This window comes from Chaetodon trifascialis, chromosome 5 (genome assembly GCF_039877785.1).
Source record: "Chaetodon trifascialis isolate fChaTrf1 chromosome 5, fChaTrf1.hap1, whole genome shotgun sequence".
NCBI classification, from domain to species: domain Eukaryota; kingdom Metazoa; phylum Chordata; class Actinopteri; order Chaetodontiformes; family Chaetodontidae; genus Chaetodon; species Chaetodon trifascialis.
Window position 1 is genome coordinate 10525116 of NC_092060.1, and position 12722 is coordinate 10537837.

General features: G+C 43.6%; 1 protein-coding gene across 3 annotated transcripts in view; it reads left to right on the top strand.

Annotated features, from left to right (window-relative positions):
• Window positions 1-228: 228 nt before the first annotated feature.
• Window positions 229-12722, top strand: part of LOC139331286 (connector enhancer of kinase suppressor of ras 2) — a 56627-nt gene continuing 44133 nt past the window's right edge. For 2 of the 3 annotated variants that reach the window (XM_070962692.1, XM_070962694.1), the window contains exons 1-2: window positions 276-494; window positions 12355-12518. In XM_070962692.1, the coding sequence (XP_070818793.1) occupies window positions 431-494; window positions 12355-12518 (228 nt within the window). In that variant the 5' untranslated portion in view covers window positions 276-430. Of the gene's footprint in view, window positions 495-12354; window positions 12519-12722 lie in introns of all 3 variants that reach the window. The other variant, XM_070962693.1, reaches the window with a different exon arrangement.

Sequence of the window (12722 nt, forward strand, 5' to 3'; positions counted from 1 at the left end):
CTGGTCTGTATTATGAGTGGTGGCCCTTGTGATGCTGCAGCGAGGCGGGCGGGAGGAAAAGTGGAGAGGGGAGGGGTCGCTCCATCTCCTCGCGCCCACCGAATCCACTTCTCACAGCGCGCGGGCTGCTGGCGGGAAGGCACGAGAGAAAGAGAGAGAGAGTGAGAGAGTGAGGGAACGAGAGGAGGGAGGGAGGGAAAGGAGAGAGCGTGTGTGTGCGTGTCTCTTGTGTGTGCGCGTGGATTGCACCACCGCATCCCGTCCACCGTTTCTGCAGGCGGCCATGCTCTGATGGAGAGAATAAAACTGACAAGCCTTTCTTTTCCCTCAGATGTGTCCACCGCCGTGTCATTCCAGATGTGACTGACAAGTCGTTTTATGTCGCCTGCATTGAGTCCTGTGCTGTTCATCTTGGAGAGACTGTGACACCATGGCTTTGGTTATGGAACCTATAAGTAAATGGACGCCAAAGCAAGTGCTGGACTGGATGAAAGGTAATTTTTTGGCTCCCTTCATGGCATCAGGCTAATAACGCTCATGCTGCTTGTGGTTAGAGTGAGGATGATGATGGTGGCGGTGAGCAGCGGAGGGCCACAGTGTGTGCATGTGTGTTCCCCTGATCCAAACCTGCAGGCTGACGTGCGATTGCAACCGCTGTAACTGACCCGTGTGAGACTGATTCAAGTCACTAAAGTGGAGTGAGCGCGTTGCAGTGAAACGGATGTCCCCAAGAAGCAGGGAGTGGAGGCTCCGCGTTCTGTCATCTCGCTTGCTTGAGAGCGCACCCCTCGCAAGCCAAGCCTACAGGCTGCTGCCGCCGCTGCTGCTGCTGATGGAGGCAGCAGCAGCAGCGGCGGCAGCAGAGCCCTCATCAATGAATGTGGGAGATACGTGTGCCATCCGCTCTTTCACTCACTGCCACATGCTCCAAGCCCATGACACCACTTGCCGTGTGTGTGTGTGACTCCGTGCACGGGCGCGTGCGTATATGATTAATGTAGTTAGCTGCATGCATCCCCCCCTTCTCCCCACCCCCAACCCCCCGTGCCAGCCGTACAGTCAGTTTCAGCACCCTGGACAGCGCAATCCCGCCTGCCATATAAGGCAAACGCACGGATCTCACTCGCTTTTTCTTTTTTCTTTTTTTTGCTCGCCTTGCTGGCGCGAGATACGTCCCTTCAAATAGACAGCATGAATGAGTAATCACTAATCATGCGTGTGTGTGCGTGCGTGCGTGCATGCCTATGTGTGTGTGTGTGTGTGTGTGTGTGTGTGTGTGTGTGTGTGTGTGTGTGTGTGTGTGTGTGTGTGTGAGGTAGGAGCTGCTCTCACGCTCTCCGGTCAGCCACAGAGCTGTGAGAGAAACTGTGGTAGGCCTATTGACAGACAATGGGATGGGGAGGGAGGGTGTCCGCAATCCCTTACTTAAGAGAATGACTTAATCACTCCTGTGTGATGACTCAAACTCACAGTGTAATGTTCCTACTTGTGGTTGTGTGTCTGCATTAATTATGTACGGACATTTGTTCAGGTAATCTATGAATTTTCCTAAACTCCATATGTGTTTCAAGGCTACTCGGCCTCCTTTTGATTATGGCATGAGAGCAGAAGTCAAGGTGGTTGTTAGACCGTCACAGGGACAGGGCCAGGGAATATTTAGGATGCCTTACGTTGAACAATGACGATGATGTTCCTGCTTTTATAATTGCTTTCTTCAGCCACAGAAAGGAGGAGCCAGTGGAGTCACGGCTTCACCCTTTGATCCGCGGAGTGTTCACTTGCAGAGCTTCGCTCCTTTGCACTGTTCATTAAGAGAGGCTGAGTTGAAATTTGATTGGAGATTAGATGAGTTACAGGCCAAATGTGGTTAGAGTTTTCCTTTCTTTCTTTTTTCATGCCACACACAGTGTAACTGACTTATGGGCATGTTTGCACTCAGGATATCTAAAAGCATGGAAGATAGAAGTGATCAGAGCTTCTTAGGAGAGAAATTCCCTTCCTCTCATTTTAAGCCATGACAGAAAGTAAGGAGTTCATTTCCTGTATTTTAAAACAAGCTGTCAGTTTAGGGCCAGAGAATTAAGTTGTGAACCGGTCAGTCCCAAAAATGTGCCAAAAGAAAATCCTGCATGTGGCAGTGATGAGCATGCTCACATGATAATTGGATTAAAAAAAAAACTGTAAGACGTGCTGGTTTTTGTCTGATGAGGAACAGACAGTTTTATCTCAGTTACTTAGTCGTTCCTCAGTCTCAAATCGTGATCTTTAAGAAATCAACAGGAACTGGAAAGTTGCGATGTAATTTCAAGCTCAGACTGACAGCGGAGAGACAGAATATGGAGATTTGAAACCTGCAAGCTGAACCTGGAAAAAAGAACGCTCAGATTTCATCACTTGGCACACATGGTCTTATTTGCAGGTTTCAGGTCATCTAATACGGCGAAACACCTTTTTTAGGCTTGTCATCAGTAAAGACGAAGGAAAACTCTTGAAGCAGGATTGTTTCATCTCATCACTGCTCCACTCCTGGCCTCCTCATATGTGTTCTTTGAAACAGAGTCTCCTGGCCTCTTCCACATGAGGAGCCGCGGCTCAGAGAGTCGCTTTCATAGACGTTCGCCAACGTCTTCAAGCGTTGTCCCTGTTCCCGTGAAGCCCTCCTCCCTCCCGTGGAGCTTCAAACATAGACCCTCTGTGGCAGGCTTATGCTAAGATCTTATTTTCTTACGAATAAAGTAAAAGGCGAAAGGCTAGCGCTAATCTGCACACTTACAGGGGCTTCACTGTGGCCTCTTTTTCTGGAAGCTCTTCATCTCCCTCATGCTGATCTGAGCAGTCTTATGCCATTTTTCGGGAGCGGTGACATTGTGACCTCGATCTTAAGAACTCTTGTAGTGATTTCTCTTGCTCACAACGAAAGACAAAAGTACTTTAAATGTATACAGATATAAGACACAGGTGCTGATAGTGAGCATTTGTCCTCACCTACATCTTTTAGTCAAAGTGCTCTGAATATTATTTCTTAGTGGAGGGTGGGGGCTTTTGCTGGCCATCGTACATCATGGAAATACTGCCCTTTCTTGCTTGTGCAAGAAAAAATGTAGCAAAGTAGCGACACCCTTAGTTGGATTGTGTGCACTAATTTTTATATTATTATTAGTTTCAAAATGTCATCAATATAATGCATAAATATGTAGATTTTTTTCACCATTTTAATCGCTTAACATGAGGCAAGAAATGCTTATTGAAATAAAAGGTTATTCAATAACCAGTTAGCACAATTTATTTGTTTGTTTGTTGCTTGTGTTATGATTTTAAAAAAACATTTAAGTGTATCCACAAGCCAAAATTCAGAAAAATGTTTAGATTCATTGATTTTTAAAGAGTACATTTGGATATATTTTGTCCATTTTGGTCAGATAGGAGTTGTATTTTTCCGCATCATAAAAATACTCAATTACAAGTTTATATTGGTGTCATAGCACTGATGCATTCATGGGTAAATGGCTTTAGCTGGTTGGTGCTGATCTAATTCTACCTGTGTTGCTTGGTAGTTCAATATATTATATGTTATAATATAATTTAATGTTTTTTATTAAGTATGAAAGATGATTAGTGACTATCACTGCCAGAGAAATGTGTAAGTAAGTAATGTAAAATGACCATACTTAAGTTAAGTACAGTACTCTTCTCCATATAGAGCCTCCCACCTTATATAGCTGCATTCACATTGGTTGGCCTTGTGAGATTATTAACTTGCACTTGGAGAGTTTGAACTGTATAGACAACATCAGGTTTCGGGACATTCATCTGAGGCACAAGTAACTGCACTTTTTAGAAATCCATCCTTCCCCAGCACAGAGAAAAGGGTCAAATTACAAGCTGAACCCAGGTCTTGTGGACAGCATCTCCGCTTCCTCATCGGTCCACTCTTGTCATACGAGAAAAAATAGGATAGAGAGATGGGATACTCTGCAATCCCATGGAAAACACCTGACACAGCTAGCCACCAGGCCAGGCGGCCGATCCTGTAGCTGTAGGACTGCTCCAGCAGCAGAACATGGTGAGGCTCGCAGAAAGATGACTCATCAGCGTTTGTTTTGATTTGAACACCCACACCGGAGGAGTTTCCTCTATGTGTGTGCGTGAGGGTATGTATCTGCTGGGGCGTGTGCAGACGCAATTGATGTGTAAAGTATGACGCATACGGATCTGCGCTTTAACGTTTTAGGCACCAAAGAAAAATGGACTTCTTCTGTGCTCTCGGTGCTGCCTGTCCCTCATAAGATCTCCCTGTGCTCTTGGGCGCACAGTATCGGCAGCCTGCTGATGCATACAGTGACAGGAAAATGAATAAGGCAGTCCACTTCTTCTTGCAGTAAACTCTCTTTTCCTCTTTGCGTGCTGATGTACTGGAACCAGAAAATCTAAAAATAAAGGTGATATGTGACATTTTCAGTCAGTGTGAGGGACGCTGAATGACTGAAAATGTGAGTCGTACAAATTTAGATGAGATTCTAACATGTGAACGTGCAGCAGTGGAACCACACAGACAGTGAGACCTAACCCAACTGCCTCTGATGAAAGAACCCCCTACATGTTATTGGTTTTTTGAGGGTCCCGGTGTGTCAGGAACCATGTTTACCACCATTCCATACTGTGTCCCCCAATTTAGTCTCCTGCTGACATGGTAAAGAAGTCTGTGCTGGAAAACACGCTTCCCCTGGCCCTGACTGTGTGCTTGTTGTAGTTTCAGCTACATTAAAGATTAAAGAGCGTGCCTTATTGTGAGGGAACACACACTCACACATACACACACGTAGAGGAAACTCCTCCAGTCCTCGATTTTCATATACAAAAGAAAGACGGAGATGCACGTGCTGCATGTGGATGCACATGGATACGTGCAGCCAAAGGAAAGCACATGCTCACTGAAATATATGGTATGTATGCATGCATGTATGTATGTATGTATGTATGCACACAGAAGCACATACATAGACACACAAACTCTGGAGCAGCGCCTTTAAGTGGGGCATCGGTAGTCATGGAAACCAGATCTGAATTCATGTTGGAGTCACAGCACATGTCATAAGATGGGGAACCAGTAACACAGAGAGATGCCCAATCTACATCCTGTGTGCCTTCGACACACATTTAGACACATAACGAGGTGCATATGCATGCGGCACTTGCGCACACGCACACACATACACACACATACACACACATACACACACATACACACACATACAAGCTTCCCCTCCTGTTTTATGGCCCTGAGCAGAAAGAGAGGGAGACCAGGGACACAGATTCAGAAATGGGGAGGCGTGAAGCAAAATGAAAGAAAGGCTGAGGAGGCTAAGATGGGGGAGGAAATGAGGGAGTGTGCAAAGGGGAAGGGTGGGCATGACGGAGAAAGAGGGGGAGAGCATCGAGGCAATGGCAGAGCGGTGCGGAGAATGAGAGCTGCTGCAGTGGGCATCATATCAAAGCACCCGCTCTATCCGGGCACTCGCACAGAGGGGCCTGTGTGCATGCATGTGTGTTTGTCTGTGTGTGTGTGTGTGTGTGTGTGTGTGTGTGTGTGTGTGTGTGTGTTTGTGTGTGTATGTGTGTTTGACTTTGCACCTGTTGTTCCGGAGGCTGCAGTTTTACGACCACATATATTAACTTGAAGTGAAGCTTCTCAACCTTGGGGTCAGGACCCCACAGATGGCTCGATATACAGACAGGGTCAAAGGAGATTTCTGGGTATGGCTAAAAAGTGCGTGAAAATTCAAATGTACTTGACAGCTTGACTGCTGGGTTTACAAGCCAGCAGATGCATGAGAAACCCTGACTTAAAAGATTAAACTAGATTACGAACAAGATCTAGAATTAAAGCTTTTATCCTGTCATAGTAGCCTGGATGACTATCTGGAGTTAACACTTTATTTTAGCTTAGCTGTCAGCATTCTGTTGCTGCAAAGCTAGTTTGTCTGTTTAAGATCAGGCCGACAGCTGGGTCTTACAAAATGTTTCAGGATCATAAAAATATACTCTGGCGTATATACTGCATGTTATAGCATTTAGCAGCTAATTCTGAGTTCAGTATTAAACCACAGCAAACTAACAATGATAATAAAAACTCAAGAGGAAGCAATAATTCAAACAACCACAGAAGATTCATTGAGGAACCAGTCAAATGTGGGTACAGGTACTGGTGTTTTTTTCATCAGCTTTTTGGTGGAAGCAGTTGTCTTGTATGTCTGGGAACTACACTGATGAGAGCTGTGAGAGAGCCAAACCAGCAACCCCAAAACCAAAACAATGAAGTGAAAAACGCTAAAGCAACCACTTTTTACATTGCACAGAGCCATTTGATCCTTTGTTAACGAAAAGCGAGCATATTAATAGACATGTTTGTGATCATTTTGTAGAATAACCCAGTAGAGTTGGCACAAAGACCATTTCCTCCAGCGTGGGATTGTTCACAAAAGTGTGCTTCTCTGCCACTCTACATCTGCAAGCACAGTGTGTCCCGTCTTCCTCTAACTCTTCTTCTGTTCCCAAACAACAGCTGCAAATTGCTCGAATGGGGTAGAATAGGGATAAATAGGGCTTGCGAGGTAAAGCTAAAGTTCAGCATATTATTATACTCTCCAGTATGTCTGCAGTCACTTCAGATTCTCTCAGGTCGGTTAGATCCTCAGAGTCGAGCTCTGCCTCTAAACTCTTTGCAGCTTCCTCGTTGACCCTGTTCTCCATCTTCCGGTTCCTTCAGATTGCCTCTTGACACCTCCCTGCTAGCTGGATTTCAGAGAGGAGGCTGTGGTGCACTTGAAAGCTCATATGCCGGGGAGCTAAAATGCCACAGTCTTAAGAATATTCTGTCATGATGTGATGAATATTTCACAGCAGGAATATTTTTAGTGAGCGTTGTGTCTTTTCTTCGCACTCACCAAAGCACTTACTCCGACTGGAAGCTCACAGATGGGGGCGAGGCGACGGGACCAGAGTCTTGGCTGCCTGCAGCCGCTCTTAGCCTGGGCTCCACTCCGACCCAAGCATGGTCTCAAAGGAAAACACAGGTCTGATTTCAGTTGATGTTAATGGCCAAGCAGCGAAGTAACTGCTCTGCAAGTTTTCCAGTTTGAGCCATATTCAGCTGTAAATGCAGTCTTTTTACTCAGTCAGTGTGAGGACCGCATAGGCTACAGTATGTGTGTTTGTGTGTGTGTGTAATTACAGTGTGTGTGTGCTCCTTAGTCTAGCATCAGTGCAGGGTCCTGAGGGGCAGCAACTGCTGATCCTTCACTTCTGCTCGGAGGTATCTTTCTCTTTCTGTGTCTCTCTCGTTCTGGTTGCCTGGCAACCCTCGTGTTTCTGAAGGGGAGGGGTTTGTTTTGCTCAGCAAAGAGGAAAAGATTGGAGGGAATAGCATGAAATGTGGATGAAGCTGTCAACATGAGATGCTTGCTCAAGCCTCAGCACACTGGGGTTCAGTGGTGGCCGGGATCATGGGATTCTTCAGTGTTTCTGACAGAGATATTTCAGTGTCTTTGTGGTAAGGTTGTAGTTCAACAGCCCCCCTTTTTTTTCTTTTCTTAATCTCACGCATAGAATTAAGTTGTTGGATCTGACTCATTTTGACTGATTGATTTCATTTGATGATTAAAACTGTGCACTGCTTTATGGCTTATTTTGAATTCCCGGTGCAAGTTTTCAGAAATTTGTTACAAAAATCGAAGATAACTTGATTTGAAAAAAGAAATTCTTTGCAGTTGCCATTCAAACAACACATTTTTCATAGCAGATTTCTAACTAGCTGCATGTCTAGCTGAATGTTTTGTTTATTGCTTTATGCTAATTAAAACCAGAGAAGAAAGAAAAGATTTTAGAAAAGGTAGCTGAAGCTAAAAGCCCCCGAAAACTTGGTTTCAAATCCGAAGTACTTCTCTCCATCAAATATTCATGACCAAATAAAAAACAATCAAAGTTTGAGTAGAAAAATCTTTTTGTATTATTTATTACCGGGACTGTGGTATTGTAGAATGGTCAGATTTGATTGAGGGTGGCCAGGCGACATTAGCAAACAACCCAACAGTGGCATCAGATTTTGATTCAAACCGCACTAAAGCCTGACTGGTGGGTAGAAGTAGACAAAAACATGCAGAAAGAAATCTCTCAAGGAAACTGTGTTTCAATGAGGGAAACCTGAAATGACAAAGCCACATGAGAACATTTTTTATTTAAAAATCAGATCTATAATAAAGCCAGCTGTAAAACCCATCACTATTTTGTGGTGCTTTGCTAGTTTCCATTCAGCTTAAAAGAGGAGCGTACAAAAGTGAAAAAGCACTGAGCTGACTCCAGTTCACAAATCCAAGTGTCACAGCGGAGCTGAACATACTGTGAGTACTTGAATTGTCATTTGACGTCATGCTGCACGCAGTAATCTTCATTCAAAAAGTCTCTGAGGCTGTGGAAAAAGCAGACCGTTGACAATTGATAAATTTGTGTTATGACGAGCTATCTAAAGTGTAAGAACATGGGAGATGTGCATGCGATGTCCTGCTTCAGTAAATACTGTGCAATATCGCATATATCTGCTGCCTAAGTCATTATAGCTCCCAGGGGAAACTAGCTGGAGCTTATGACTTGACCACACAGAGACATTTCTGACATTATTCATGCAAAATTGCTTTTTGTTTATTCCAGCTGCACGCAGGCTAGGATTTGTTTGACTCTTTGACTCTCTGCATGGCCTGAGCATGAGGTCAGTTTTGATATTTCCTGCAGGAAAAAGGCTGATGTGAGAAGGCATTTGGGCGGCAGAAAAAAAAACATGTTGTTGTTCAATGCAGTCACAACTGCTGCAGATCTTGACTAATAATATCTACATCATTTTAATATCATTAACTGTAGTGAAGTGCAGTACTGACGAACCTGACCGCTATGTATTAGTTAGTTTGTGTATGTGTGTGTTTGTGAGCACCATGTGCTATTTCCAGCTGGCATATGAACCCAGCCGATGAACCCAGATCAGCTGTTTGTCCTCGAGGGGAAGCGCTCTGACTCATCTGATTGGCCAGCAGCTGTGTGTCACAAAGTGTGCGTATATGCGAATGTATGCCTGCTTGTGTCTGTGTGAAATTCTGTGCATGTGTAAATAAGGATTTGAAACTACAAATTCCATCACAGCTTAAACAGAAGGGCCACTAAATGCACTGCTGTCAGCTCAGCGAGCCATTCATCTATGTGTGTGTTGCAGAAGTCGGACATAGCTGTAGCATTCCCAGAAGAAGCAGTGGAAATCAGCCTGGACTTCTTTGATTCTTTATTCATCGCCTCTTTATATAATTTATATACTTTATGTAGGTGGAGAGGGGGGAAAAGGTGCAGCTATTAATGATCAGACACCAGGAAGAGGACTGAAGTGACGACAGGAATAATAAGTGCGCAGATGTTAATCCACTTTTTCCACCTGCAGAGAATCTGAAATGTGCAGTGAAGATATTATACTGCCATCATTCTGCAAATATAGTCAGATATTGCATTGGCATTATGATGAAATAAGCCATAACGTGCCACATTGTATGACATGGCTACTATTAAAAAGTGATTCCACGCGTCACAAGGACAGGCATGGGTGTGCATGGGGAAGGACAAATGTGAGATGGAGGGAGCGGCAGCAGAATGAGGATTGTAGGCTCATGTCTTCTTAGGTATGGGCATCAAGACTTCCATCTTGAGAAACAGCCATCTCTGTTTTGTTTATTTATTTTGTGTGTGTGTTTCTCCCCCCTCTCATGTGTCTGTTATAGTGAGGGTCGGGAGTCACATGGTCAGAAATCCTGGTTATCAGCTGCAGGCCTTTCTCTCTGCTCTGCCTCCATGTTCTCTGCATGGCTGTCTCTGCTCCTGCTGGCTAGCTAAAGAAATTTGCATGTTCAGTCCACTTGTGCGTATCTTTGCCAACACTGCAGAAGATTTATTAGACGACACTAGATGGTTTTTCTACTGTAATAAATATTTCACCGCAAAAGTAGAGAAAAACAGCTAATTTAAACATAATGCTGGAGTGTAGCAGCCCACTTACTCTTATTCAAGACACCAAGAGCATTCTTGTAAAAAACAAAAAGCAGAGCTGAGTCAAAATTGATCATCGCAGGTTTTTTGTCTGAATAAAGATAAGAAACTCAATCTGGATATGAGAGTACACAACAGTTTGAAGAGAGTTGCAGCCCTATCCAAGAAAACACATAACTGTGATCGCGCGTCAACTGTCCCAATGAAAGACATGAATTCACATGTGTGAGTCAGATCTGGAAAAACAAAACATCATTTTCTATAATATAGAAAATAATGTGTCACCTACAGTGGGAGAGTAACTAGTGAGCACATTTACTCAAATACTGTATTTAAGTACAATTTTGAGGTACTTGTGTTTTATGTTTTCTACTTTTACTGCTATGATAAGGTAAACTTACCCATTATTTCACAACAAAAGCAAACAGAAAAACAGTTTTAAAATAGAAAAAAACACAGGTTTTAAAAAGACAGAATACTCCTGTGAGGTTTATACTGTACTATTGGATTATTATTACTAATGCATTAATTTGAAAGTAATGATTAGATAAAGTAGAGCTAATATACTAAGTATTTTATATTACTGTTGCCTAACTGTATAATATACATAATAAATAACTTGTAACTATATCTGTCCATGTAGTGGAGTAAAAAGTACTTTCCTCCAAAGTGCAGTGGAATAGTAGAAAGCAGGGTATAGAATGATACTGAATACTCAAGTAGACTACAAGTACCTCAAATTTGTACTTAATTGCAGTACTGGAATATATGTACTTATGTTCCACCACTGCTGGTAGTTCATATTAATATTGAATCTGTTTTATTTTTAATGCATTTTTATTTTTTTTAGCAACTGTTTGGATGTGGTAAAGTGGCATCACCTGATTCTACCTAGATTTCTCATGCTTTCACACACTTCATGTGGTAACAGCCCTGCTTGAGATAATATTCCATTATTATATGTGAAACACACACTAACAAGTGGGATACGAGTGTTTGTCCATAGGGAACGCATCCCATTAAACAACCTGTGCCCGTGCTGCTACAGAGCAGAGCCTCCTACTGATGTGTTAGATTTGAAATTGCTCTTCTGTGCTGAATGTAACAAGATTGTTTGTCCATGTCACTCAGAGCAACAGTAGGCTTATATTTTGTCTGTCATGTCCCATGGCATACCAAGAGCAAGATGCCTCTCGCTCATTCTTTTCAGCCTGTGTGTGTGTGTGTGTGTGTGTGTGTGTGTGTGTGTGTGTGTGTGTGTGTGTGTGTGGTGACTGTGTTAAGGTGCTACCACGCGGTCTGCTCTCTGTCAGCATCGCTTCCCTTGGGCATCAGTGTTTTCCTCACAGCTCCACTCGGCTTTAACAACATGCCTCCACAGAGGCGTCAAGACCCTGAATAACAACAGCAGTTGTAATTGTATTTGTATGTGTGGTCGTGTTTGAAGTGTGTGTTCGCGGAGAGGCAGAGTACTTGTTTGTGTTTCCCTCTTGTTCCATGTGTGTGTATGTGTGCATGGATTTGCTCCCTCTCATGCGTTTTTGCTCTGTGTGTGCTCATTTCGGAGCAGGCTTGTTCATTAGGTCTGTGGGGAGGTGTGCTTTCTGCTGACTTTGTTTGGTTCAAAGCCTCAGGCTCGTACTGATCAATAGTATCCCGGACCCACCACGTCTATGCGCAGCTGATTGGCTCTCTGCATGGCAGGCGGCCACAGCTTAACAGCAGAAATTCATACGTCAGTATGTTAGTCACATCTTTCTAGGTATATTTTGGACACACCCTTAATCACTCAGAATGTGCGTGAAATTTGGTTTCTCCTGTGCAAACTCTGCAAACCCTAAAAATGCATTGCTTTGATTCTTTTGTATGCAAAAAGCAGGGACATCAAAGGAAATCTTATTGCAGCGTGGCATACAGTCATCATCAGATATTGGAAAGCCGAACCAGCAGATGTGTTTTCTAGGTGACAGTTAGTGAGTTTGCCAATAAAGCATTGATGAAATCTCTGGCTTAGGCTGGTGTTTTGCTTTTTTTCTGTTTAGCAGAATAAAACATTTGCAGTGAGTTTCTGTGTGGGTGTCTGCACTCATGTCTGAATTCTGTGTTGTCAAATGTCTATCTCGACCAGTTAATGTTCAATATTTCCTTCTAATTGTTCTCCACAGCACTTTAAGATTATTTTGTCATCTTTGGCTAAGGCTGACCCACAGATCCCTCATACACAGTGACAGTAGAGAGACATCAGCAGTGGCTAACTGTATCTGTCTGTGGTCTCCTCAGGTCTGGACGACTGTCTCCAGCAGTACGTGAAGAGTTTCGAGCGGGAGCAGATGGGGGGAGAGCAGCTGCTGCACATCACCCATCAGGAGCTGGAGGAGCTGGGTGTCACCAGAATAGGACATCAGGAGCTCATTCTGGAAGCTGTCGACCTCCTCTGTGCCCTGGTCAGTCAGCCATTGTTACTCCCTGACATAATTTCTGTTGCTCTGCAAGGAGTTATGTGTGTTATTTCAGTGTGTCGTAGTGTTGTTCACATATATTGGAGTGGAGCCAAAACTATGGATCCTAAAACTGACAAAAGGTCATAAAAGTTTATCAAACCAGTCAAAAATCTAACTGAATGCATTAATAAATATTCCTTAGTTAAT